We start from the raw sequence: 26,594 nt of genomic DNA, 5'->3' as shown, positions 1-26,594 counted from the left end.
AGGAGGGGGGACAGCTGTTCCCACATGGCGTACTGGTATCTCGCCATGCAGGCCGTATAGTTTGATGCCTTCGCGCCCAGGGATCCCGCCGAGTAGATCTTCCTGCCCATGGTATCCAATTTCTTCCCCTCCTTGTCAGGGGGGGCAGAATGCACCCTGCGCGACCTCGAGGAAGACGAGACGATGGCTGAGTTCGGTTTTGGGTGCGTGAAGAGAAACTCAGCCCCCGTCTCCTGGACCTTGTACATATGGTCCAGCTTCCTCAAGGACACCGGTGCCGAGGATGGCTTCTTCCATGGGTCCTTGAGTCCCTGTAGTATAACCCTGGTCACTGGCAGGGCTACAGCTGCGGAGGTGTCCCGTTGGACGATATCGAAAATGTTATCGTCCACAACTGGCTTGGGCTGTGAGATGGGTAGGGAGATGGTGGTTGCCATTCTTTTAACCATCTCTACATAGGACCACAGGTCTTCAGAAGGTGAGACTGGAAGGTCCTCCGCTGTGTTGGGATCCGGCGAGGGTTCCCAGGTTCTCTCCCCGTCGCTCTCCGACCCCGATGGCGAAGACTCTCTGTGCTCCGAGCGCTCCGACAGGGGTGGTGTTGGCTCCCTCCGTGGTGACTGGATCGGCGTCAGTGGTCAGTGCGGGGGCTCTGTCGGTGCGACGCGTCGCTTCGGTGGGATCGAGACCGATGCCGATGGTCGTCTGGATCGGTGCGATGTCCTGGAGAACGAGGACATTTCGGACCGATGCTCCCACTCCGGGTGCTCCACTGGCTGGTACCAGTGGTACTGCGGGCAGCAGGGGTACATCGACTGCCATCTATGCTGCTCCCAGGGGGGTATCGGTGGGAAGCGGCGAGACTCGACCGACGGCTCCCTTCGTCTCACGCGCTTGGGTGCTGCAGGCGTCGCCATGTCGGCCGGTGCCAATGCCTCAACGTCCGATGCCGAGTCGATGCTCCGCCGACGAGATGCCACCGATGGGGATCGACGGGTTAGGTCGATCTCCACTTCCGATGCTGGAGGCTGCGGCCGATGAGCGCTGGGTCCGAGGATTGGCGGGCTGCGATGCCGATGAGCGCTAGCCCTTGGAGTCAGAGGGCTGCGTGGCCGATGGATGCTAGCCCTTGGAGTTGGAGGGCGATGCGGGCAACGCGTGCTGGCCCCTGGAGTCGGGGGGGGGCTGCGGAGCGGAGAGGGAGGAACCCTTCTCGGCGGCTCGGTGGCGATCTGTGCCAACACGTCGGGAGAAGGTGAAGTGGAGCGTGGTCGCTTTCGCTTCTCCTTGCTCTTCGCCTTCTTGGAGGATTCCCGCCCCGCTTCCTCCCGTCGCTTCTTCGCGGGCCTCTCGACCGACGCCTCGAGGGCTCATTTCGCGGGCTGCTGCTCCGTCGGAGCTTCCGCCTCGACCAAGGTCGCATCGGCCGAAGGGCCCGCCGTTGGTTTCGGAGGACGAAGTGCTGAGGCAGTCAGTGCGGCCGAGAGCCTTGCCGCCCTGTTCTTCCTGGTTTGCTTGGAGAAGCGGAGGCAGTGTGGGCAGGCCTCCACACGGTGCGCTTCACCCAAGCAGAGAAGACACAGGGAATGGCCGTCGGGAGGGGCAATCTTCTTCCCGCAGGCCTGGCACCTCTTAAAAAAACCCCAGCGACTGTCCATAGACAATCGTCACTGGGAAGATCCTCTCAGAGTCCTCTGGGAGGGGAAAAAAGGCTAGGGAGCAACAGGGGGGAAGGCCCCGGAGGACGACCCCCCACAACACGCACCCGGGAAAAATACAAAGTCTTTTTTTTTTTAACTAACTAACTAACTAGGAAAAACTAACTACTACTCTAAGGAAAACAACAAATAGGCTATATATACAGTGGCTAGGGAAAAAAGGGTAAAACCCGAAGCTCACCGACCAGGAACACGAGGAAAACACAGCTTCTTCGCGCAGCGGTCAGAAAGGAACTGGCGGGATTACCGCGATGGCGCCGTTGGGCGTGCGCAATGGGACGCCTGCACATGCCCAGTGGCGCCGACCGTGGAAAATTCCCGGGCTTTCTTACAGATACCGATTGGGGTCCAGCGCAGGCGCAGTATCCCACAAGTGTGATGCACAGAGACCACGAAGAAGATCTGTTAGTCCCTTGGGGGAGAGTCATGCAACTGAGTTGATGTTAGACACTGGGTCAGCAGTCTCTATACTATCTGAGGCACTGTATTTGAAATATTTTGGGAATATACCATTAGTGGAACCAAAATTACAACTGGTTTGTTATTTAAAGAACCAAATACCTTTACGTGGTTGCCTGTCTGCTGAAGTGAGTTGTGGTGCAAGTTGTGCACCTGCAGAGTTCTATGTTGTGCCTGATGGTACCCCTATTCTTGGCAGAGACTTGTTTGCTGCATTAAAGCTGATGGTAGTGGATGGCTGTGTTGTGGCCCCACAATTGGAGGCTGAGTCTATACAAAGTGGGAATATTTCTGTAAGTGGGGATACCTTGGTACAGGAGATTGGGTGTGCAAAGGGATTTGCCCATAAGGTAAAAGTGAGGTCTAATGTGATCCCTGTGCAACAGAAGTTACGACGATTGCTATTTGCTGTGAGAGATGCTGTGTCAGAAGAGCTTAAGAAATTGATGGAGAAGGATATTATTGAGGAGGTGGACTCATCAGAATGGGTCTCGCCCATAGTGGTGGTAAGAAAGAAAGACAGAAGTATACATCTTTGTGTAGATCTGACAGAACCTAATAAGGCTGCGGTGATTGATAGTCATCCATTGCCACATATAGAAGTGTTCGCTGAATTGGCAGAAGCTAAGATGTTTTCCACCTTGTATTTGCAGAGTGCATACCACCAAGTCATGTTGCATAGAGAAAGTAGAGATCTTACAGCATTTATTACACATGATGGCTTGTTTAGATTTAAGTGTGTCTGATATGGATTGGCTTCAGCCCCTGAGGCTTTCCAAAAGATAATGTCTCTAATACTTAAAGGGCAGAATGGAGGGCAGAGCTATTTAGATGATATTATTGTATTTGGAAAGACCCCAGAAGAACGTGAGAGAAATTTACAGTCGGTATTAAGGCGTATTAGTTCACCTGGGCTGGAACTTAATATGGAGAAATGTAAACTTAGACAGGTGGAACTTCCTTTTTTGGAACATAGTGTTTCAGCAGAGGGGTTGAAACCTGATTTAGATCATGTTGAAGCAATTATACAGGCACCACCTCCAACTGATCTACAAAAGTTGCATTCTTTTGGGGGGTTGACTTCATGGTATGCAAAGTTTATCCCTAATTATGCTTCAGTTACTGAGCCATTGAAAGAGCTGTTGCATGGAAGTACAACCTTGGTATGGTCATCTATAGCTCAGGCTAGTATTGAAACTGTAAAAGATTTGATTATTCATAGCCCGGCTTTGGCATTGTTTGATCCATCTCTGCCTATAATTGTAACAACTGATGCTTCTGACTATGGTCTGGGACTGTGTTGACTCAGCTCCATGAAGGCAAGGTAGAAAAGGCAGTTGCGTTTGCATCAAGAACATTGACTGAGGCTGAAAGAAAGTATTCTGTAGTCGAAAAGGAAGCTCTTGCATGTGTTTGGGCCACAGAAAAATGGGGAACTTATCTGTGGGGTCATCAGTTTAAGTAATGCACTGACCTTAGCCTCCTGATGACACTGTTGACATCGAAAGGATTGGGAAGGGCAGGAAACTGAATCGCTAGGTGGTCAGCACAACTGCTTTGTTTTAGTTATGAGATGGAATATAAGCCAGGAACAGAAAATGTAACAGCTGATTGTTTGTCGTGGCTTCCCTTGCAATCCTTAGGTGTATTGCCAGAAGAGGATGTAGAAGTAGTTGTGCTGCTCTCAAGCATTTCAGTTGCAGTCACACAGGAGAAATTTCAAGCTGCTTGCTTGGCATGCCCAATTCAGCAGAAACTAAGGGGATTTTTGATGAAGAAATGGCCTAGTAAGGAAAAAGGAATGGATGTCAAGCGATTAGATCTCAAAGAAATCAGTCCTTGATTTGAAACAAAGTATGATTTATTGATAATCCAAGAAGTTGCTATTGAGTTGAGGATTGGAACTGATACATAGTAACAGTGGAAGGCATAAAGGTGGCACATCAAAGGTTTTCTAAACAAAGCTACATTCTCTAAACAAAGCTGTATTCACGTGTGAATCTTCACACGGCAATCCCTTATCTCCCCTGTGGTTTCCTTCCCTGGGATCAGGCTTGAGAACCTGTCCCTGGAGGCGCTTTATCTTCAAAGAGCAAATTCCTGCATTTGTTAGTAAAAGCAAGAGAGGCGAAAAAGGCGCGAACTACACTCTAGTTATTTCCTGCTTTAATGTGCCTGGCTGGTTCATGGTTAGTAACATTCATGGAGTTTTACAGATACATTCAGTTAGCATCATATTATTAGCATTCTATTATTGAAAGAAAGATTCACATTGCTTGACAATGGAGTTAGAACTGTTGCCTTATTTCAGAGTACGTGATGAACTCTCATTACAAAATGGCTGTATTTTATGAGGTACGCATTGGTTGCTTGTCCCAGAGGAATTGTGATCTACATTTGTAGCACTTGCTCATGATACACATAAGGGAATTGTACGTACAAAACAATGATTGCGTGATTTGTATTGGTGGCCTGGGATGGATTCACAAGTAGAGGCAGCCATTAAGGCTTGTGTCACCTGTCAGTCACATGATAAGACAGCAGTTACACATTCCACACCATTACAGCCAGTTGCATTCGCACATTCTGCTTGGGAAAAAGTTGCTATTGATATTATGGAACCTTTTGATACTGCCCTTATTGAATGTTGCTATGCTATTACACTAATAGATTATTTTAGTAAATGGCCAGAGATAGCATTTATGTCACAAGCTATGTTAGCTGTTATGATTAAGTTTTTGGCAGTAGTTTTCAGTATGGAAGGGGATCCTAAGGAGCTGATTTCTGATAATGGCACTCAATTTACTTCTGTGGAATTTGAAATGTTCCTTGCAGAGCAAAATATTATACGCAGGAGGTATTATCCACAAGCTAATGGAGAGATTGAATGATTTAATAGAAGTTTGAAAAACAGCTTGCAAACAGCTAAATTAGAAGGAAAGGTATGGGTTACCTTTACTACCAATTTTTTACAAGTATATAGGGCAACAAGGCATGCCACAACACAAAGATCCCCAGCAGAATTGTTGTATGGGAGGGAAATGCGTACCAAGTTAAATGTTACTGGGATTTTAAAGGCAAGGACTGATGTAGTATTAGATTCAGAACTGAGGAAAAGAGTTTAGCAAGAGCAAAAAAAATATAGGGCTTATACAGATAGACGTAGAGGTGCTAAGGATGTTAAATTTGAGTGTGGTTCTTTTGTCAGAGTAAGGAGACTGGGAATTTTACAAAAGGCGGAATGTCGGTTCACCCCACCCCTCGAGGTTATTGAGAGGAGAGGACCATATACCTATAAATTAGAAGATGGTCAAGTATGGAATGCATCTCATTTGGTATCTGTGCATTCTAGTAGAAGGAGTTTTGAAATAGACTATTCTCCTTTGTTACCAGGGCCTCAAAATGAGGCTGAGTCTGTTTGTGAGGGGACTAATCCAAGGGATCAGCTGGAACTCTTGGATACACCTCAAGAGACACTAGTACCAGAACCATTACCATCTCAAGAGGCACCACCAGCTGTAGCAACGGAGAGGACAAGAAGAACAAGACGACCACCTGTTTGGGAGAAAGACTATGTTATGAATTGACAAAGGGGGAGAGATGTGGTGTATGCCCCCTTAAGAGGGTTTTATATATATAAGTAAAGACAGGAAGTAGGGAGTGAACCTTGCAGCTGTAGGATGTGATTTATGTGGTGTGTGTTTACAATAAGACTGACTTGGAGATATAATAAAACAGACTTGAAGACTGACGTGGAGGCTTTATTTAAGGTACATAACAGCTGTGCAGAAAGTTAGCAGTTTTAAAGGTGAGTTGATCTCATCCTCTTTCTGTTTTTCTTTTCCTTTCTTTCTTTTTTTCCTTTTTAGCTTCCTTGCTTTCACTCCTTCCCTCCCGTTTTCTTCTTTTCTATTTCCTTTCTCTGTCTTTTTTTCTCTCTATTTGTTTCCAACTCTCTCCCCCTCCTTCCCTTTCATTCATTCTTTCTTTCATTCTGTCAGTCTTTTCTTCCCCTGCTCTTTCTTTCTTTCTTTCTTTCTTTCTTTCTTTCTTTCTTTCTTTCTTTCTTTCTTTCTTTTCTTTCTTTCTTTCTTTTCCCCTGTCTCCTTCCTTCCTGCCATTTCATGTTTTCTCAGGCTGAGAGCATTTTATATTTTTAGTTTTCTGCTGTGTAATCCTTGTGCTTTTTCATGATGTTTTATTTTTAAAATTGCATTGCAAAATCTCACTATTCTCCTACCTTTCCTAAACAAAATATTGCAAAAGTTTTAAGCACATTTGTACATCATTTCCTTTCTCCTGGCTCCACCCCCAAATTTTAGTGGGCCACGATGGAGAAGTATAAAAATAACCGGGCCACCGGGGGGGGAGTTTGGGAAACCATGTTCTTGTCATGGGTGCTGGGGACCCTGCAGAGGAAGACGAGTCTGCCGAGGAAACTGTACCCCTGCCACCTGCACCAGTACCCCTGCCTCCTGCTGAAGAAGATCCCAGCCCCCCTGCCTCGCCCTCTCGGGTGGCTCGTGTGCGTGACCGCCTCCGTCAGGACCTCAGGGATTGGAGGAGGGCGGCACGCTCACAAGCAAGATGCTCCCTGAGTCCTGAGTTTTGAGAGGATTCTGGCCCTCCTAAGAGCAAGGATGCTTGAGTTGTAACAGGATCCTGGCTGCCTCCCAGAGCCAGCAATTAGCCCAAATGGGCAACAGCCAGCAGAGGGCTATATAGCTGTGGGCTTTGGGAGGAGGCTTTGTGGAAGCAACTAGTCATCTCCTTGACGTTCTAGCAGCCACTCCGGCTTGACTTTGGTTCCTGACTTTGGCTTTTGACTTCTGGACTCCCTGACCTCGGCTTCTGGACCTCGGACCTGCGATACTTGCACAGCGATTTGGATTTGGCACCTTGGACACTCCTGCTTGCTGGCTACAGACCTCGGACTGCCTCTGGACTTTGCCTGACCCGGCCCCAGCCGTGACAGTTCTAGACAACTTGCAGAACCTTTGTTAGTCATCTTCCAGACCTCTTGGAGAATGAGAGACATGCTACAAGGCTGGAGGAAGGTGAATGTCATCCCAATCTTCAAAAAAGAGACGAGGGATGACCCAAGGAAATTACAGGTCTGTCAGTCTGATCTCTGTCCCAGGGAAGATACTGGAGCAGATTTTAAAAGGCTCAATCTGTGACCACCTAAAAGACAATTTAGTGATCTGGAGGAGTCAGCACAGATTTCTCCTTAACAGGTTCTGCCAGACCAACCTCATTTCTTTCTTTGATCAAGTGATGATCAAGAGAATGCTGTTGATATTTACCTGGATTTCTGTGCAGCTTGTGACAGGGTCAGGGGAGTAGAAAAGGACATAATCCAGATTAACCATGACCCCTTTGTACAGGTATTTTCATAAGACTTCGTTGATTAAATTCATGAACACCCCAGGGGGCCCCTGCAATCCAAAATGCATGACCAAGTATTCAAATTGGCCTAGTGGCATATTGAATGAAGTCTTCCACTCATCTCCTCCCTGATGCACACCTGGTTGTAAGCATCCCTCAAATCCAGCTTGGTAAAAGATTTTGCTGAATCACATGCCCCAGTATGAGAGCTTAAAGTTGGAGACTGTTTTTGTGTCAACCAAAATCCTACCTGGATTTAGAGCTGCCAAATCTAATTCAGAAAATATCTGGGAATTTTGGGGGTGGAGTCAGACTTTCCCATTCCTAAAATAAATACATAAAAATACAGCAGTGCAGTTCACCTGAATAGTCATCATTTTCTCATCCCCTAATAGCTGCAATTCTAGTAAAGGAAAGAGTAAACACACAAAAAGCAGCCAAAATACAGTTTGCTTTACTCACAGGAACTGCTGTTTTTCAGGCTAAGACTGGCAAATAAAAAGAGAGAGAGGTGGAGTTTTCCTCCATCCCATAAACAGATTCCTATACAAAGACGCTGAAAATGATGCAAAACAAGCACAGAGAGACACACACTCTCTTACTGGCTCTGGTTCCTCTACAAAGACTTCTTAAAAGTACAGGGGCTGTGCATGCTCTCTCTCTCACACACACACACACATACACACGCACACACATGCTTACTGGCTCTGGTTCCACCAGCAGGACATCTGAAAAGTACAGGGGCTATGCTGCTCTCTATCTCACACACTCACACATACTTATTTGATCTAAAATGAAAGCAAAACAAACTGAGGGACTGTGCTCTCAAGAGGCCCTTCCCCATGAAGTACTTCCTGCTCAGATTTAAAGGCACACGGACACACATTTTAAAACGGGACCTGTTTGCAGGTTTCTAAATCAGCTGGAAATCTGGATGTACATGATGGCTGTGGGGGCGGGGTGGAGCCTGTAAAATCGGGGGAATCCCCCACTGGGACCTGGGGATTGGGAAGCCTATCTGGATTACAACCATTCAAAAAAACTGTGCTATAAATACTTGAGACCATTTAAAATCAAACGGGTGATTAATAAGGTGACTGTTGAACTTGACCTTCCCAAGACTTTTTGTAATATACACCCTGTCTTTCATTCCAGCCTGCTCAAACAGAACCCTGGCAGCAGCTCCTGGCACCATTGACTCGATGCTCCAGCTCCAGTGATAATTGGGAATCAAGTTCATCATGAAGTAGAAGAAATCTTTGACTCTAAGCTAAAGGAAAAGGAAAGGAAGGGTCCCCTGTGCAAACACCAGTCGTTTTCGACTCTGGGGTGACATTGCTTTCACAACGTTTTCACAGCAGACTTTTTACAGGGTGGTTTTCCATTGCATCTACACTTTCCCCCCAGCAAGCTGGGTACTCATTTTACTGACCTCGGAAGGTTGGAAGGCTGAGTCAACCTCAAGCTGGCTACCTGAAAACCCAGCTTCTGCCAGGGATCGAACTCAGGTCATGAGCAGAGCTTAGGACTGCAGTACTGCAGCTTTAACACTCTGCGCCATGGAGCTCTTGCTAAGCTAAAGACAGGGACCTTATTAAATGGTTGCATCTTCCACTGTCACACAATGAATGGGTGTTTTCGCACTCACCTTCAGCCGGCGCCGCGACCCTCTTGACGACGGAGGATCTGTGCTGATTTCCCACACGAAGCGCTGGAGCAACCAGAAGAGCCGCCAATTTCCGGCGCGAAGCCCGCTCAAGCGTTTTCCTGCTTCCTGGCGATTTACGTTTGAGCGGGCTTCGCGCCGGAAATTGGCGGCTCTTCTGGTTGCTCCAGCGCTTCGTGTGGGAAATCAGCACAGATCCTCCGTCGTCAAGAGGGTCGCGGCGCCGGCTGAAGGTGAGTGCGAAAACACCCAATGAGTTAAAAGCCATGACATCAACACCCCATGCTTAGTAAAGAAATCCCATGCAAAATATCCTGACAAACCAGAAAGGGGGTCTTGAGGGGGGCAGTGTGTCCTTGCCATTATGTTTTTGTTTTCAATTGATTTTTAGTCTGTACTGTATTATTCACTCTTGTGTTCTTTGCTTTGGGAATGTTGGGGGAGTGCTGTTCTGCCTGCTTTACTGTAACATCACAAGTAACCATTTCCCCTGCAGGGTACATTGGTGTCTATGTCTCAAGGTCATGTTATCTCCTTGCAGAGACTGCTCAGACTGTAGACTGTCAGTTATATGGGGACTGGGTGAGAAACAATTTGTATTGCTTTTTCAGGCTTTTTATTGTTTCTTCTGGCAGGCCAGCTAACAGCCCATCCAAGGGTATAACAAGCTGGCCACTTCCCAAGTGAGGTGGGGAGGTCCAGGCATTGCCTCCATGTAATAAGTGCAAAAAGAAAAAGTTTTAACAAACTCCTATTTACTTAATGTGTTCATATAGCCAATAATCTTGAGTGAACAATCATACATTCAACATACACAGAACCAGTGTTCCCTCTAAGTTGAGTTAGTGTGAGCTAGCTCACAGATTTTTAGCCTCCAGCTCACACTATCTCTTTACTGAGAGGATGTAGAACTACTGCTTGAGGACCTAGAACTAAAATTCCCACTAAGAGGTATAATTATGGCTGGTGATTTTAATGCCAGACTTGGACAGGACAGCCCTGCCCTTGCCAAGGAGCTAGGTCTCCAGTCTGATAATTCACTGCTTGACAGTATTTAATTCTTAGACTTTCTAAGGATTCTTGTATTAATAAGGAAGGGATTTGTCTTGCTCAGGTATGTCTTAGGTTTAATCTGTCTATTTTGAATGGGGTCCCCCCATATGATTATCCTGGTGAATTCACCTATGCCTCGAGTCAAGGATGTAGTGTGATTGATTATTTTTTGATGTCACCAGCCTTATGGGAACAGGTGAGAGCATTCACAATTAGGGATTGCATAGATAGTGACCATTTCCCCCTTCCCTTAGTTATTGAGCCTCTTGTCCCTGCTGAGAGCCTAGATCAGCTAAGAATTACATCCCCAAATCTGACTACTAGACTGCCTTTAATTTCTTGGTCTAATAGACTGGCTCAAAAAGTAGCTGTTCTTAATGAAGCTTTTTTTAGATAGGTTTCTATCAATTTTTAGCAATTTTAATCAACCATCTGAATTGTTTCAGCAATACAACAATCTTATAATGCAATTTTTTGATGTTTTTAGACAGCATGTGGTGCAAAAACAGCAAACTAAGTTTGGAGACTGGAGTAGTTGGTTTGATAATGAATGCCCCAAATGAAGTCTCATATCTGTGCTATCTATCATCAGTATAGGGCATCCGGATCAGATATAGGGCATTTGGGCAATGGAATTTTTTCAGTTAAAAACTCAATTGCATCAACTGCATAAATCTAAGCAAGTGGCCTTTATGCAGAAATGCTGGGAACCTCTTATCCAGGCTACACTAAATAATGACACCATGACATTTTGGGCAGTGGTATCTGGGTCCTTGAGTTGCAAGCATATCTCCTACAGCCTGACTTCACCTCATGACTGGTTTGATCACTTTTCAGAAGTTTTTAGGGAGACCAGAGTTAGCCCCACTGAGGACCCTGACCTTAATCTGGCTGATTGCCCAGAGTGGTCACCAGTTCAGCCTCAGGAGCATTAAACCAAGGAAGGCCCCTGGGCAAGATGTTATTCCTCCTGAGCTGATCAAAGTGTTCCCTGAATGGTGGGCCCCTTTCCTTGCTGCCTTGTTTATGATCATAAATATGACAGGTGTAATACCTGAAGCCTGGACTAATGCAGTAGTGGTCCCTGTATATAAAAAAGGTGATTGCCATCTTCCATGTAACTATAGGCCTATCAGCTTGCTTTCCACTGTTGGGAAACTATATGCGAGATATATTCAATTTATGGATGTTTGAACGGCAAATCATGGGTATAGAGCAAATTGGTTTCTGTAGAGGAAAATCGACCCTTGATCATTGTGTAGTGTTAAGCCACTTAGTGGGTAAATATAGGGAAGGGAAGAGCCCTAAGTTATTTGCAGCTTTCTTGGACCTCAAGGGTGCCTTTGATTCCATCCAAGAGACTTGCTCTGGAAGAAACTTAGGAATCAAGGAACTGATTTGAGACTCCTCCTTTTAATAAAAAATTTGCATACTAATACAACTTGCCAAATTCGATGCTCGAAGGAAGGTGATTTAACTCAAAAGATTCCAATTAGGCGTGGAGTTAAACAAGGATGCATTTTAGCACCTTTACTATTCAACCATTTTATTAATGATTTGGCTCCCTTTTTGAACACCATAGATGGGCATAGTCCCAAACTTGGTGCGCTTACATGTCCCTCTTTTGCTTTACACTGATGATGCTGTACTACTTTCCCTCTCGCACATAGGTCTGAAAAGGTTACTTTATCGTTTTATGGACTATTGTGAGTTAAACTCATTGACCTTACATTTTCAGAAGTCCAAAATCATTGTCTTTGGGAAAGTGTGAAAACCATCTAAGTGGACTATAAGGGGGCATCATATTGAGCAAGTTAAAACCTTTAGATACTTAGGAGTGCTCTTCCACTGTAACGCTAGATGGGCTGCTCATAAAAAGGGAATGATGAAATCTATAAATAATAACATATTAGTGATTACCCGTTTTTATCACTCAATATGTCCCAGCAGCCCTATGAGTTTTTAATCACAAATTAGCTGCTAAAATGCTCTATGGGGTACCAATCTGGATTGGTGCTGTTAATAAGGAAATAGAAAAAATTCAGTCTATCTTCCTTTGGAAAATCTTAGGCCTTCCAATGTGCGTTTCCTATGCTGCAATGTGTCTTGAAACCAACCAAAGGCTGCTAGAGACTAGAGCATGGCTAATAACATTTAAATTCTGGTTAAAATTGCATTTTAAAACCACTACTCATCCCAATTGTTTTGTTTCTCTAGTCTTAACAAAGTTTCGTCAGTCTTCTTAGCTGACATCTATAGAAAAGAAGATAGCTATTATAGGAATAAGCTTTGATGAGTTGCTTTCCCTGTCAGAAAAAGCTGCTTTTATTTTTATTAAACAAAGACTTCTGGATATTGAATTGTAAGAACTGCGTAGCCGTGCCTCTGGTAAATGTTCTCCTCTGAGATTAGGGATTCCTCCTGTATGGGCGATAGCAATGTACCCTTTCTCCCTTAGTCATCCATATACTCCCAGAGCCTCTAGTGGAACCTTGGCAACATATCTTTCTTGTTTGTTTTCATAGAATCATTGAGTTGGAAGGGACCTCTAGGGTCATCTAGTCCAACCCCCTGCACAATGCAGGAAACTCACAACACCTCCCCCTAAATTCACAGGATCTTCATTGCTGTCAGATGGCCATCTAGCCTCTGTTTAAAAACCTCCAAGGAAGGAGAGCCCACCACCTCCTGAGGAGACCTGAGGAATTACTCTAATGGTCAGGAAGTTCTTCCTAATGTTGAGCCAGAAACTCTTGATTTAATTTGAACCCATTGGTTCTGGTCCTACCTTCCAGGGCCACAGAAAACAATTCCACCATCCTCTATATGACAGCCCTTCAAGTACTTGAAGACAGTGATCATATCACCTCTCAGCCGCCTCCTCTCCTGGCTAAACATCCCCAGCTCCTTCAACCTTTCTTCATAGGACTTGGTCTCCAGACCCCTCACCATCTTCATCGCCCTCTTCTGGACTCATTCCAGCTTGTCTATATCCTTCTTAAAATGTGGTGCCCAAAACTGAACACAATACTCCAGGTGAGGTCTTACCAGAGCAGAGTAAAGCGATACATCACACCACGTGATCTGGACACTATATTTCTGTTGATAAAGCCCAAAATTGCATTTGCCTTTTTAGCAACCGCATCACACTGCTGACTTCCCCTAACTTCATAGAGCCTTCATGTTTAGCTCACTTTCGTGTCCTCCCTTCTGCTGTGCTGTATGGGAGGTTTAAGAAAATTCCATACTCCAACAGGTTGTGGTTCAAGGGATATAGAAAATACTGAACATGTTCTCCTGCATTGTACGTTTTACTATGATATCCGTGCCATTTACTTAGTGTCATGGGTGCTGGGGACCCTGCAGAGGAAGTTGAGCCTGCAGAAGAAACTGTGCCCCTGCCACCTGCACCAGTGCCCCTGCCTCCTGCTGGAGAAGATCCCAGCCCCCCTGCCTCGCCCTCTCGGGTGGCGCGTGTGCGTGACAGCCTCCGTCAGGACCTCAGGGATCGGAGGAGGGCGGCATGCTCACAAGCAAGACGCTCCCTGAGCTCTGAGTTTTGAGAGGATTCTGGCCCTTCTAGGAGCAAGGATGCTTGAGTTGCAACAGGATCCTGGCTGCCTCTCTGAGCCAGCAATTAGCCCAAATGGGCAACAGCCAGCAGAGGGCTATATAGCTGTAGGCTTTGGGAGGAGGCTTTGTGGAAGCAAATAGTTATCTCCCTGACGTTCTAGCATCCACTCCGGCTTGACTTTGGTTTCTGGACTCCCTGACTTTGGCTTGTGACTTCTGGACTCCCTGACCTCGGCTTCTGGACTTCGGACCTGCGATACTTGTACAGTGATTCGGATTTGGCGCCTCGGACCCTCCTGCTTACTAGCTACAGACCTTGGACTGCCCCTGGACTTTGCCTGACCCGGCCCCAGCCGCGACAGATTGCTTCCACCCGACAAACACCCACTCCACAGGATGGATGCTGAAGCAAGTGAAACCACAGGACTACTGGCTGCACTCCAAGCCCAGGTACAGCAGCTAACACAGGCAGTGGTGCACTTGCAGCAACAACCTGCGGCCAGTGCTCCAGCCAAGTGCCCAGTTCCCCCACCTGACAGATTTGGGGGTGCCGTGGAAGAATTTCCTGCTTTCCTAGCACAGTGTCGGCTGTACTTCAAACTGAGAGCACGGGACTTCCTCAACGACAAAATGAAGGTGTGTTTCATCATCAGTCTGTTAAAGGGGCAGGCGGTCAAGTGGGCCACACCCTTTCTGGTTGCGTCCTCTCCCCTACTGACTGATTACCAGGGGTTTGAGGCCCACCTGTCTGCTGCCTTCTCAAACCCAGTCCAAGCAGCCACAGCCAACTGGAAGATCAGGGCGCTGAAACAAGGCAACTCCTTGGTGGCTCAATATGCCACCGAATTCAAGCTTCTGGCCCAAGACTTGGCATGGAATGAGGCTGCCCAGATGGACCAGTTTACCAAGGGGTTGGCAGAGGAAGTCCTGGATGAACTGGCCAGGGTAGAGCAACCACCCACGCTCCAACAACTTATCACCCTCTGCCTCCGCATCGATGGCCGCCTGGAAAGTCGCCGCCAAGCCAAGACCAGAGGGTGCCAGCTCCCTGCGCCGTGCCACTTGGCTCCTCACCCATCCCCAGCTGGTACCAGCACCGAGGATGAGCCTATGCGGCTTGGAGCTGCTCGACCCCGCCTGACCCCAGAGGAAAAGACCAGACGCCGCACGCAGAATCTGTGCCTCTACTGCGGCACGGCAGGCCACTATGCCTCTGGCTCCCCGCTAACCATCGGATACCCGGACCTTCGCTGCCACCGCCGCCAAAAGGGTAGCCCCAGGCGTAAGTGGACCCCCCAGCCTGGGGCGACTAGCTGGGTCCTCCGAACAGCGGGCTGATACCCCGGGGCCGTTCCTGCTACCAGTCAAACTCCGTCTGCCAGACGAACGCTGGCTGTTCGTGTATGCCATGCTGGACTCGGGAGCGGCCCACTTCTTCATAGATGCCGCCTTCGTAAAGCAGCACCAGATCCCGGTGCAGACAAAAGAGATTCCGACGCTGGTGGAGGCTATGGACGGGCGCCTCCTCTGTTCTGGGCCCGTCACCCAGGAGACCTGTCCCATCACCTTCCACATCCAGCAGCACCAAGAACAGCTGCAATTTAATGTCGCCCGCATGCCTCGCTTCTCGCTGATTCTGGGCCTTTCCTGGCTGCAGCTGCACAACCCCATCGTGGACTGGGCCCAGCAGGAACTATGTTTCCGAGACCCATGTCCTCATCTGACCCCTCCCTCCACTCTAGCAGCCGGCATCCCGAGTGGTGGTCCTCAGCTCCCTCAGAAGTATACGGATTTCGCCAATGTCTTCGAAGAGACAGGAGCGGATCAGCTTCCCCCTCACCGGCCTTATGACTGTGCCATTGACTTGGTACCTGGGGCACCACTCCCGGAGGGACGTCTGTACCCTATGTCAGAGCCTGAGTTGGCAGCTCTGCGAGACTTCCTGGACAAGAACCTGAAACGCGGATTCATCCGACCCTCGACCTCTCCCCTGTCTGCTCCAGTCCTCTTCGTGAAGAAAAAAAGTAGGGAGCTCCGGCTGTGCAATGATTACCGGGCCCTGAACAAGATCACCATCCGCGACCGGTACCCTCTACCACTGATCTCTGAACTCTTGGATCGCTTAAAGGGGGCCCAAATCTACACCAAGCTGGACCTCCGTGGAGCGTACAATTTGGTGCGCATACGGGCCGGAGATGAGTGGAAGACCGCGTTTGGGACCCGATATGGGCAGTACGAGCACCTGGTGATGCCCTTCGGATTGACCAACACCCCCACTGTCTTCCAGAGGTTCATGAATGACATCTTCCGGGACCTGCTTGACCGCTTCGCGATCATATACCTAGATGACATCTTAATTTACTCCAGCGATCCTGCCCAGCATGCCGAGCACGTCCGCCAGGTCCTGCAGCGCCTACGAACCCATGGCCTCTACGCCAAGCTGGAGAAGTGCGACTTCGACCTGCGCTCTGTCAAGTTCCTCGGTCACATTGTGTCACCACAGGGGATCCTCATGGACCCGAAAAAAGTGGAAGCGGTCCTGACCTGGCAGGCTCCTCAGAATCGCAAAGACCTGCAGCGATTCCTGGGTTTTGCCAACTACTATCGGCAATTCATCCTGGCCTATGCAACCCTGACAACACCCCTGATTCAACTACTCCGCCCCAAAGAACCCTTCCGCTGGTCCCCAGAGGCCGATAACGCCTTCTCCACCCTGAAGACCCGCTTTGCTACCGGGCCACTCCTGAGATACCCTGACCCCCAGCTTCCCTTTACGGTGGAAGCTGATGCCTCCAACGTGGCCCTGGGAGCAGTGCTGTCCCAGCACGAGGAACCGTCTCAGCCACTCCAGCCCTGCGCCTATTACTCACGCCAGCTTACTGCTGCGGAGAGGAACTATACCATCTGGGAGAGGGAGTTGCTTGTGATCAAGGCAGCTTTTGAGGTTTGGAGGCATTACCTCAAAGGGGCTCGCCACCCTGTTCAAGTGCTCACTGACCACCGGAACTTAGAGCACCTCCAGACCACCCGCCGTCTCAACCAGCACCAGATCCGGTGGTCCCTCTTCTTCTCCCGCTTTGACTTCCGGATCTCCTACATCCCCCATACCCAGAACCGGAAAGCAGACGCGCTCTCCCAGAAACCGGAATACGCCCCTGCTTCAACTGAGACCACGCCCGCTGCTCCCATCCTGCCGCCCTCAGTGTTTGCAGCCACCTCCACTTCCCCCACATTCGTGGAGGACATTCGTGCTAGCCAGGCCAATGATCCCTGGGTCCAGCAACACCTCCAGGCACTCCAAGATGACTCGGCAGGCGAGTTCACGACTCAAGGCGGCCTCTTGCTACACTGCGAATGCCTCTATGTGCCGCCCGGGCCCTTGCAGGCAGAAGTGCTACGCCTGACCCACGACTCGTTACCCGCCGGGCACTTTGGACAGCATAAGTCCACCCACTTGCTGACGCGAGAATTCTGGTGGCCACGAGTTCGCTCCAATGTTGCCCGTTATATCAGCTACTGTGACGTCTGCCGACGAACCAAAGACGTCCCAGCCAAACCCTTGGGGTTGTTACAGCCCTTGCCCACACCCTCAGGACCCTGGGATACCATCTCGATGGACTTCATCATGGAACTTCCATGATCCAAGGGTCAGACTTGCATCTTGGTGGTCGTCGACCTATTTACCAAGATGGCCCACTTCATTTCGTGCCCGAAACTTCCCACAGCTCAGGAGACAGCCCAGCTCTACCTGCAACACATCTTTCATCTGCACGGACTCCCAGTCCTCCTAATCTCAGACCGGGACCCCCAGTTCTCCTCTCGGTTCTGGCAAACCCTCCATTCCAGCCTGGGGACTCGAGTGCACCTGTCCTCAGCCTACCACCCACAGACAGATAGTCAGACAGAGCGCACCAATGCCACGCTAGAGCAATATCTCCGCTGTTACACCTGCTACCAGCAGAACGACTGGACCACTCTGTTGCCTCTAGTGGAATTTGCATACAACAACGCGGTCCATTCCTCCACCCAGATGACCCCGTTTGCTGCAACCTACGGGTACCACCCTCGGTTCTTCCCGGCGATCCTGCCACCCACGAATGTCCCCGCTGTTGAGGCCTACCTGCAAGAACTCCGCGCCAGCCAAGACTTGCTCCGAGAGCAGCTACAGCGGGCCAAGGAAGCCTATAAACTGGCTGCGGACCGGAAGAGGCAGGAAGGACCCCCAATCCAGCCGGGGGATCAGGTGTGGCTCTCAACTCGCTACCTGCGCCGGCCTGGTCGGTCTCACAAGCTGGATGTGCGGTTCATTGGACCCTACCCCGTCATAGAACAAATGAACCCCGTCGCCTTCATGCTCCAGTTGCCACCCCACCTCCGCATTCACCCCGTGTTCCATCGCTCCCTCCTTGTTCCAGCTGCACCCCCTGACCCAGCTCGGCCTCCTTGCCCACCGCCGCCACCACCAGTGTTGGTGGATGATGAAGAAGAATACGAGGTGCGCCAGGTCCTGGACTCCCGGTACCATCGTGGAGGCCTCCAGTACCTTGTGGACTGGGAGGGATACGGCCCAGAAGACCGGTCTTGGGAGCCCATGGACAATCTTCATGCCCTGGACTTGGTGCAACGGTTCCACAACGACCACCCTGACCTCCCAGGCCCCTCGACGGAGGGGGGCCGGGGGGGGGATAGTGTCATGGGTGCTGGGGACCCTGCAGAGGAAGTTGAGCCTGCAGAAGAAACTGTGCCCCTGCCACCTGCACCAGTGCCCCTGCCTCCTGCTGGAGAAGATCCCAGCCCCCCTGCCTCGCCCTCTCGGGTGGCGCGTGTGCGTGACCGCCTCCGTCAGGACCTCAGGGATCGGAGGAGGGCGGCATGCTCACAAGCAAGACGCTCCCTGAGCTCTGAGTTTTGAGAGGATTCTGGCCCTTCTAGGAGCAAGGATGCTTGAGTTGCAACAGGATCCTGGCTGCCTCTCTGAGCCAGCAATTAGCCCAAATGGGCAACAGCCAGCAGAGGGCTATATAGCTGTAGGCTTTGGGAGGAGGCTTTGTGGAAGCAAATAGTTATCTCCCTGATGTTCTAGCATCCACTCCGGCTTGACTTTGGTTTCTGGACTCCCTGACTTTGGCTTGTGACTTCTGGACTCCCTGACCTCGGACCTACGATATTTGTACAGTGATTCGGATTTGGCGCCTCGGACCCTCCTGCTTACTGGCTACAGACCTCGGACTACCCCTGGACTTTGCCTGACCCGGCCCCAGCCATGACACTTAGATCCTCTTCTTCGAAATCATGAGGGACAATCCGATGGTGGTAAGACTCTTTTCCTTATGTCCTCTCATGTGGCAAAATATCTGTGCTGTGCTTCTAAGAGGAGAGGAATGTTTCAAATGTTGGGGTAATATATGTTTTCTCCCTTGCTGATTGTGCTATTATGCCAATAAAGGTTGTTGTTGTTGTTGCTGACACACATTTTTGTCTTAGCTCAGGAAAAATAGCCCTAGAGCACAATAATTTATGCAGTAGCTCACAACTTTAATACCAGTAGCTCTCGAAGTAGAATTTTTGCTCACAAGACTCTGCAGCTTAGAGGGAACATTGCACAGAACATAGGCAGTATAAACAGGAATAACCATCAATGTCTGGCAAGAACAATTTCGAAATGTAATCACAATTACTATCACTGCAAAAGTGTCCACTTCTGAAGTTTTTTTTTCACAGGGTGTTGCCTTTTATCAGTCTAAAAAACTTAATTTCTTGCCCCCAGGACACCAAAATACATACCTTACAATACTTTCAAAACACTCTTCAAGAATTTAGAGGATCTAATTGTTTTTACTCTCTATTTCTCTTATAGGATTGTAAATTTAAAGAGAGGTAATCGATTCGGTCTCTCCTATACGCAAAGCACTGTGCCCCAGGTGCAAGCAATTAATCATTAAACAAGTTCTGTTAAAGAAATAGGTTCAGGAAGGCAGTTGCCTATCCCTGTATATTATTTTACATGTATATAGAAAAACAGTATAAAATTTGAAATCAATTTTTATCAATACATTCACAACATTAAAAAAGTGGTCCCAAGCCACCATTCAGAGTTACATTCATTACACATATTCTAAGTTTCTAAGTTCTAAGTTTAAAGGACTCTAAAAAGGGGAAAGAATCCCTGATGCTGGAAATAACAATCACACAAGAAGATTTTTGATTTATATCCCGTCCTATACTCTAAGTCTCAGAGCGGTCACAATCTCCTCTACCTTCCTTCCCCACAACAAACACCCTGTGAGGTAGGTGGGGCTGAGGGTGCTTTTACAGCAGCTGCGCTTTCAAGGACAGCCTCTATGAAAGCTATGGCTGACCCAAGGCCATCTCACCAAGTGCAAGTGGAGGAGTGGGGAATCAAACCCGGTTCTCCCAGAAAAGAGTTACATTCCATCAAATTACAAGAAACAAGACAGATCCCATTCATTATTCAGACCGTGAGGTTTTCTAGTGTTTAAACGAAAGATCCACCACAATTCTTGTTGTAATACCCATTTAGACACTTTCACAGATTTATATTTCGAGGACTGGTATTTGAAAGAACAAAAAATCTAAGGGAGTTAGGGTCATGGCCACATCTGCGAAAATGTTCAATAAGAGGGGCTTCCCTATTGGCATTCCTAATGTGAGAATGATGTTTCAACACATGTATCTTGATCATACATGTGGTACTGCCTATGTACAGGAGACGGCATTCACACAAGATTCCATAGATCACTCTTTTTGTTGAGCATGTGGAATAGCCTCTTAATGTCACCTTAAGGCCAATTGTAAGGTATACAAACACTTTAATTTGGCAGGCTAAACATGAACCACATTTAAACATACCATTAATAGAATCAGTAATGGGCTGTTCCCTATTATAGTCTGCTCTTATTTTAAAAATCAGCTATGTTTCTAGTTCTTCTTAAGCCCATACTTAAGGCTGGGGTATACATCCTGGGATTCCCTGTACAAGATGCCAATGTTTTCTAGTAATGTTTTGTATTGGGCCAGATAATGGAGAAGATAGGAATCCCCATGTAATCACTGGCTGCTCATCCATTCCCTTCTTCTTATATTTCAACAGATCAGATCTATTAGTATCCATAGCCCTTGCCTTTGCTCTCAGATTAATTCTTTTGGGATAGCCTTGTTGTTTAAATTGGGAGGACAGGATGTCACTTTTTAATCAAAAAATCCTGATGAAGTAGAGTTGCATTTCACCTGAAGAAACTGACTGAAAGGAAGGTTCAATCTCAAATTAGGAGTGGGGGGAATTTGTGGAGAAAAGTATTTTTATCAGTAGGTTTCCAGTATTTTTAACAGCCAGAACTCAATGTTCTGTATAATACAGTATCTAAGAAAACTATAGTGTCAGAGTCTACCTTATAAGAAAAAGATATGGCGGGATGTACATGATTCATCCACTCTATCCACTGCTCCACTTCGTTTTGGTCCTCCAAAATAGACACCATGTCATCTATATAATGCTTATATATACTAGATGATTTTTTTAAAAAAAGTTTGTTTCATCATTGCAAAAATATTTGTCTTCCAAGGTATGCTATGCTGGGTGCAAAAGAGTTGCCCACTGCAATTCCCTTGGTTTGGGTATAGAAACTGTTCCCAAATATGAAAAAAAAATTCTCTAAGATAAATTCCATCAGCTCAAGTAAAAAGTATGTGGGAGAGACTTTAGCTTTTTTTTTTTATCTAATGCCACCTCAATAACTAACCTCGCTTCATCTTGCAGAAAGTTAGTGTATAGCGAGGATATGTCCATGGAAACCAGAATGGCTGAAGGTGATATTAACATGCCTTCAACCTGAGCAATTAAATCCAGTGTGTCCTTAATATATGAGGGTATTTTTTCCACAAATGGTTTCAAATGAAAGTCCAGGTATTGTGACAGGGGTTCTAATCAGGAGCTTACAGCAGACACTATAGGGCGTCCTGGAGGTGGAAGAATTTGCTTATGAATTTTGGGGAGTATATAAAAAATTGGGATTCTGGGTTGGGAATTTAAAAGAGATCCATATTCTGAAATGTAAAAAAAAGGCTTCCTCAGGACGTGGTGGGGTCTCCTTCCTTGGAGGTTTTTTAAGCAGAGGCTAGATGGCCACCTGACAGCAATGCTGATCCTGTGATTTTAGGGGGAGGTATTTGTGAATTCCCTGCATTGTGCTAAATGACCCTGGGGGTCCCTTCCAACTCTATGATTCTAATGATGTTCTGATGGGTAAACATTGGCATCTTGTTCCGATGGATTTCTATTTTCTCCATTATCTGGCCCAATACAAAACATAACTAGAAAACATTGGACTGGACTCTAGGATACTTAGGTGGATAGGGAACTGGTTGGAGACCTGCACTCATAGAGTAGTTGCCAATGGTATTTCATCTGAATTGAGAGAGGTGTCCAATAGGGTGCCACAGGCTCAGTTTTGGACCCTGTACTTTTCAATATTTTTATCAATGACCTGGATGAGGGTGTAGAGATTTAAATTAAATTTGCAGATGATACCAATTAAATGTGCAAATGATACCAAATTGGAAGGAGCAACAAATACACCAGAAGATAGAGTTAGAATTCAAAGAAATCTGAATATGTTAGACAAGTGGGCAGAAGTTAACAAGATGCAATTTAATAAGTGCCAAGTCTTACATCTCAGTAACAAAAATGAGAAACACACATATTGGATGGGCGTACCCTTCTGCGTAGCAGTGTGTGTGTACAAGGTCTTGAGGTATGGGTGGACCATAAGTTAAATATGAACAGCCAGTGTGATGAAGTGACAAAAAAAGGCAAATGCCTTCTTGGGGTGTGTATCCACAGAGGCATAGCATCTAGATTGCAAGATGTCATAGTACTGCTGTACACTGTATTGGTCGTGTCACACCTGGAGTATTGTGTGCAGTTCTGGAGGTCTCACTTCAAGAAGGATGTGGACAGAACGGAGCAGGTACAGAAGAAAGCGACAAGGATGAACAGGGGCCTGGAGATCAAGCCTATGAAGAAAGGCTGAGGGACTTGAGAATGTTCAGTCTGGAGAAGAGGAGATTGAGAGGGGACATGATTGCTCTCATTAAGTATTTGAAGGGCTATCACTTAGAGAAAGGCAGGAAGTTGTTCCTGTTGGCAGCAGAGGAGAGAACACATAATAATGGATTTAAATTAAGGCTGGGAAGATATTGACTGGATATTAGGAAAAGCTTTTTGTTATGTCTTGGAACATAGCTGATGTACCGCATGGCGATCACTACAGAGGCGACCCCATGGGTCCCCGGATGTAGCTCGCCAGACTCCCCGCCCATCAAGATCTGCGGCGGGAAGTTTGACTGACCAGGATTGGACTGGTCAGACTGGGGGGCAGTTCCGGGTAATGTATATAAGCGGGACCCGGCCCGCGTGTTCCCTCTCTTGTAATGTACCACTGAATAAAGCATGTTGCCTTCAACCCGTCTCGCAACTCAGTACATTACACTTTTTTTACAGTAAGAGTTGTTCAACAGTGGGATCAGCTACGAGGGAGGTGGTGAGCTTCCCGCAACTGGCAGTCTTTAAGCAGCAGCTGGACGAGCATTTGTCAGGGATGCTGTAGGATGACTCTGCATTGAGCAGGTGGTTGGACAAGGTGGTCTGTGTGGCTCCTTCCAAACTCCTATTCTATTCTACTCTATCATAACTCATTCAGCAATTCTATGATAACCCCCTAGCAATTTAACTCCCCAGTTCCTGGGCAGTATTAAGTCTGTTGTTATTACAGTGTCAATGCAACCTCTGTTTAATTGTCAATACCCTAATGTTCCAGCCCTCACTTGATCATTCAGGTTTAAAACTGAATTAAATGTGACACAGTCCTCTTTGGTACACAGAGGTACTTGAAAGTTACCTTTTAAGCAGAGTATTGAAGCCTGATATTTTGAAATTGAATCTCATAGCAGAGAAATGCAAATAAGACTCTTTCCTACACTAAGTAGCTAAAAGTTCTGGAAGTGAACTGCACACAAAGAATGAACAAGCAGTATAGAATGTCCTCTCTTTTTTTCTGTGAAGTGAAGATCTAGTGTTTCAAGACACATTCTGCTATCTGTCCTTTCTATACCATCAGTGTAAGATAACATGTAAAAAAAGAATAATTTATCCTCTTAAGAACTCCCCCCCCCCCTTTTATTTAAACATTCACTTTCTGAAAAAGATCCAGGCGGGCCGCCATGTGGGTCTGAAGCATTAGAACAAAGTTTGAGTTCTGTGGTGCCTTTAATGCAATCAAAGTTTTATTCTAGGTATGAGCTTTTGTGTGCATGCATACTTCCTCAGATAACGTATTATTCCTGTTTAGTTTTTGCATCTGTTAAAACACCATCATTGCATTGTGTACTGATTTGCTGTTCACCCTCAACGTATATCAATGAACTGTTTCCTTCCATTTCACTATATCTGAGGAAGTGTGCATGCACATAAAACTCATACCTTGAATAAAACTTTGATTGTATTGAAGGTGCTACTGACCTCAAACTTTGTTTTTCTGAAAAAGAATGAGTGCACCTTATCAAATAGTATGTGAAAGACAACATCTTTAAGAATGACAGAATAAAAGCGTAATTGATTAATAAGCAGCCATTTTTCAATTAGCCTGTGCAGACATTAATCTTCATGTTTGTGATACATTTCTAGATGATCTAAAGAGACTTTAGAAATGGTAGGCAGCACATTGCTGTGAAATATTCTGAAAGTATTTAAGCAGCAGCTTAATTCTGTGCAATTCTGTGAAGGACCAAAGAAGCTGGTGGGGCAAGCTGATTTAAGGGGACCATCTCACCTCTCCCCCTCTCAAGAGGTCTTGCATGCTAGGTCTATTTTCTGCTCCAACAGATAATTCTGAAGAATATAGAGCTTATTATTAATAGACTGGCATCGCACAACACCAGTGTCAAGGAAGGGTAATTTTTCCTAGCTCCACAACCAACATCTCTTGGATTGGGATGAAGGCAGGAGTGGGCCAAAACATTACTGCATCTCCATCTCCTTCCAGCAAACCACCTTGACCCACTGGCATATCTTCCCCACTCCACTATTACTAGGATCCCCAACCCTGCCGCGGCCTCCCCTGCCAGATGTTATTGATTCAGATAAGGTTCCCCTAAACATCTAGCAGCAGAAATATCAGAGGCAGATCAGTCCCTAACAGCATATAAATGACACCAGATCAATTATAATAGTAATAAGTACAATTATAATAGTAATAAGAGCAAACAGCCAGTTGAACCCAAGATGTTAAAACAGCTGCTGTTTGTACAGTTCTTATAATTCTTGAAGATTTCCAGCCACCACCAGGAGACTGGCAACCCTAATGTTCACACTCTGGGCCTCACTATTTATTTAGTTAGAACATTATACGCCATCTCTCCAGACCAGTTTGAGGCAGCTGACAGTTAAAATAGTAAAAACAATTAAAAAAAACTGATATCAGTAAGAAAAAATCAATTTTGTTTTTGATAAAAACATTACCAATAGAAAAGCTAATAAAGCAAGATAGTATAAAAGCAATACTTCAGATAACAGTCAACAGCTAGGGGCCAATCACAATAGTTAATAAAGACAAAACTCCTTAGTTAAAAGTGTGAGTGAAGAGAAATGTATCAGCCTAGTGCCTAAAAGAGAATAAGGCAGGTGCCAGACGAGCCTCAAGGGAGAGGACATTACAAAGGCAAGGAGCCACCACTGCTACAGTAAATAACAGCAAATACACTTACCATATTTGTCTCCATCTTCTCCTTTGGCACTGATTCGTCTCCCTAGTACTTGGATATGCTTCCCACTTGTTCTACTGTAGAGCTGATAGAGTCTAAGTTGCTTCCTGCTCACATCATCTCGTGCTCGTGTTTGATTTTCCACATGTATCCGAAAGTCCACATTCTCTTCAGCGACAAACATCTAATTTAAAAATAAAAAGTGTATGGAGGGAGATAGCAACATTTTTCATATGCAGTTTAGAAAACAGTGCTATGCCTGTTCTGATTTACTCAGGAAGCCTGTACTCATCCTGCAGGGTAAAGATGTGGTGGGATACCAAAAATCAAATTCACACAAAATGTAAAAAAGGAAATAGCTGAGAGAGATGAAAGAGATAAAAGTAACTGGATATAATTCACAAAATAAGCAATTAAATCAACTAAACTGCTTTACTGCATGCATGGCAAAGAAATGGAAGCTCTGGGTTGGATCCCATGAAACAATTCCTCTAATGATGGCATCTTCCACTGGTGCAGTCTTCCCCAAGGCAAGGGGCTATTTCTGCCTGTGCAGCTTTCTTGTCTTCTCCCCTTGAGCTGGGGAAAAGAACCAGTAGGAGAAAATGGCCTGGGAAAATGTCCCTGCTCCCAGCCCTGCTGCCCAAAGGCAAGAGGAAGAGAAGAGCCTCGCCCCTCTTGCCAGCCCCAAACAGCTTGGCCGGGAGTCTCCTTTGTCGCATGGGGCTGGGTTGCATGTCTCTTTACACATCCAACACAGGGATCGGCTTGGTCATGTGCCTCCTTCCCCATGCTGCATAGTGCCTGGGCTATCAGCTTGCGGCAGTTGCTGCCCTGCCCCAGATGGGGTTCAGGCTGCCCCTTCTTGGGTCTGGCGCCAGCCTCTAAGCGGTGGCTGCAGAGGCCCTGGAATTACAGCTAGTAAGGTTGCCAATCCCCAATTGGGACAGGGAATCCCC

The 26,594-nt window shown here is 46.8% G+C and overlaps 2 protein-coding genes across 2 annotated transcripts in view; both read right to left on the bottom strand.

Annotated features, from left to right (window-relative positions):
• Positions 1–26,594, bottom strand: part of NPM1 (nucleophosmin 1) — a 454,395-nt gene that overhangs the window by 226,144 nt on the left and 201,657 nt on the right. The gene's annotated exons all lie outside the window — the stretch shown is intronic.
• Positions 1–26,594, bottom strand: part of FGF18 (fibroblast growth factor 18) — a 317,528-nt gene that overhangs the window by 178,398 nt on the left and 112,536 nt on the right. The window contains exon 3 of the mRNA XM_060232848.1: positions 25,639–25,819. Coding sequence (XP_060088831.1) covers positions 25,639–25,819 — 181 coding nt within the window. The remainder of the gene's footprint in view (positions 1–25,638; positions 25,820–26,594) is intronic.

This window comes from Heteronotia binoei, chromosome 1 (genome assembly GCF_032191835.1).
Source record: "Heteronotia binoei isolate CCM8104 ecotype False Entrance Well chromosome 1, APGP_CSIRO_Hbin_v1, whole genome shotgun sequence".
Classification (NCBI taxonomy): Eukaryota; Metazoa; Chordata; class Lepidosauria; order Squamata; family Gekkonidae; genus Heteronotia; species Heteronotia binoei.
This window is presented reverse-complemented; position numbering and strand designations above follow the sequence as displayed.